The sequence below is a fragment of the Temnothorax curvispinosus genome, unplaced genomic scaffold, assembly GCF_003070985.1.
Source record: "Temnothorax curvispinosus isolate PA1 unplaced genomic scaffold, ASM307098v1 QBEX01003132.1, whole genome shotgun sequence".
Taxonomy (NCBI): domain Eukaryota; kingdom Metazoa; phylum Arthropoda; class Insecta; order Hymenoptera; family Formicidae; genus Temnothorax; species Temnothorax curvispinosus.
The window spans coordinates 5,463-6,241 of NW_020212912.1; the positions used below are offsets into that span (position 1 = coordinate 5,463).

At 37.2% G+C, this 779-nt stretch overlaps 1 protein-coding gene across 1 annotated transcript in view; it reads left to right on the forward strand.

Annotated features, from left to right (window-relative positions):
* Window positions 1-453, forward strand: part of LOC112452251 (pregnancy zone protein-like) — a gene marked incomplete at its 5' end in the record, with an annotated part of 5,613 nt that extends 5,160 nt beyond the window's left edge. Inside the window, one exon of the mRNA XM_025012369.1 lies at window positions 126-453. Within this exon, the coding sequence (XP_024868137.1) occupies window positions 126-438 (313 nt within the window). The remainder of the gene's footprint in view (window positions 1-125) is intronic.
* Window positions 454-779: the final 326 nt, after the last annotated feature.

Below are 779 nucleotides of genomic sequence, written 5' to 3' on the forward strand. Positions count from 1 at the left end.
TAGAGGATACATTAACAAGTTATTCTTACACTTTTTAATACAATTACAATACAAAAAGCATCTTCGGCTTTCGTTTGTTTGATTAATATTGCCTTATGTATGTTCTTTTTCTTTACATTTTACAGAAAAGAAGGCAAAGTGACGGTGGAACGTACTTTGCCTCATACCATTACCGATTGGGTTGGATACACCGCGTGTATTTCACCTACGCACGGTCTCGGAATAGCATCACCGACAACCATCACCGGATTCCAGCCGTTTTTTCTCGATTACAGCTTACCATATAGCGTGAAACGCGGAGAAATGTTGCGCATGAAGGTTTCCTTGTTTAATTACATGCAACACAGTTTACCGGTAAGTTGCGACAGTCGCGAGCATTCGACATTCGTTTCACTCTCGTTCCACTATCTTCAAGCACACCACGTAAAATTTTCATAAAATTCAGTATTAATAAAAAAAATTGTGACGAAATATAAATCGCATATTGATGAGTCATATTTTCATACACATTATACGTTACACGGTCTTTGATTATAATCTATTAAGTCCTAGGAGGTCGATCCCTACGCGCTTTTCTGTTTAAATCCTTGTAACTCGGAGCTTAATCAAAATTTTGGCTCAACTTCCGAATAGCCCCTACCTCCGAATTTGATGAAACTTGTAGGAGTTGTTGACTATTAGAGGACACGTTCATATTATAAAGGATTTTGTACGGAAACAAATAGGAACGGAGAAATTGGCGTCAAAAATTCAAAATTTGGTAAATGTCTACAATTAGG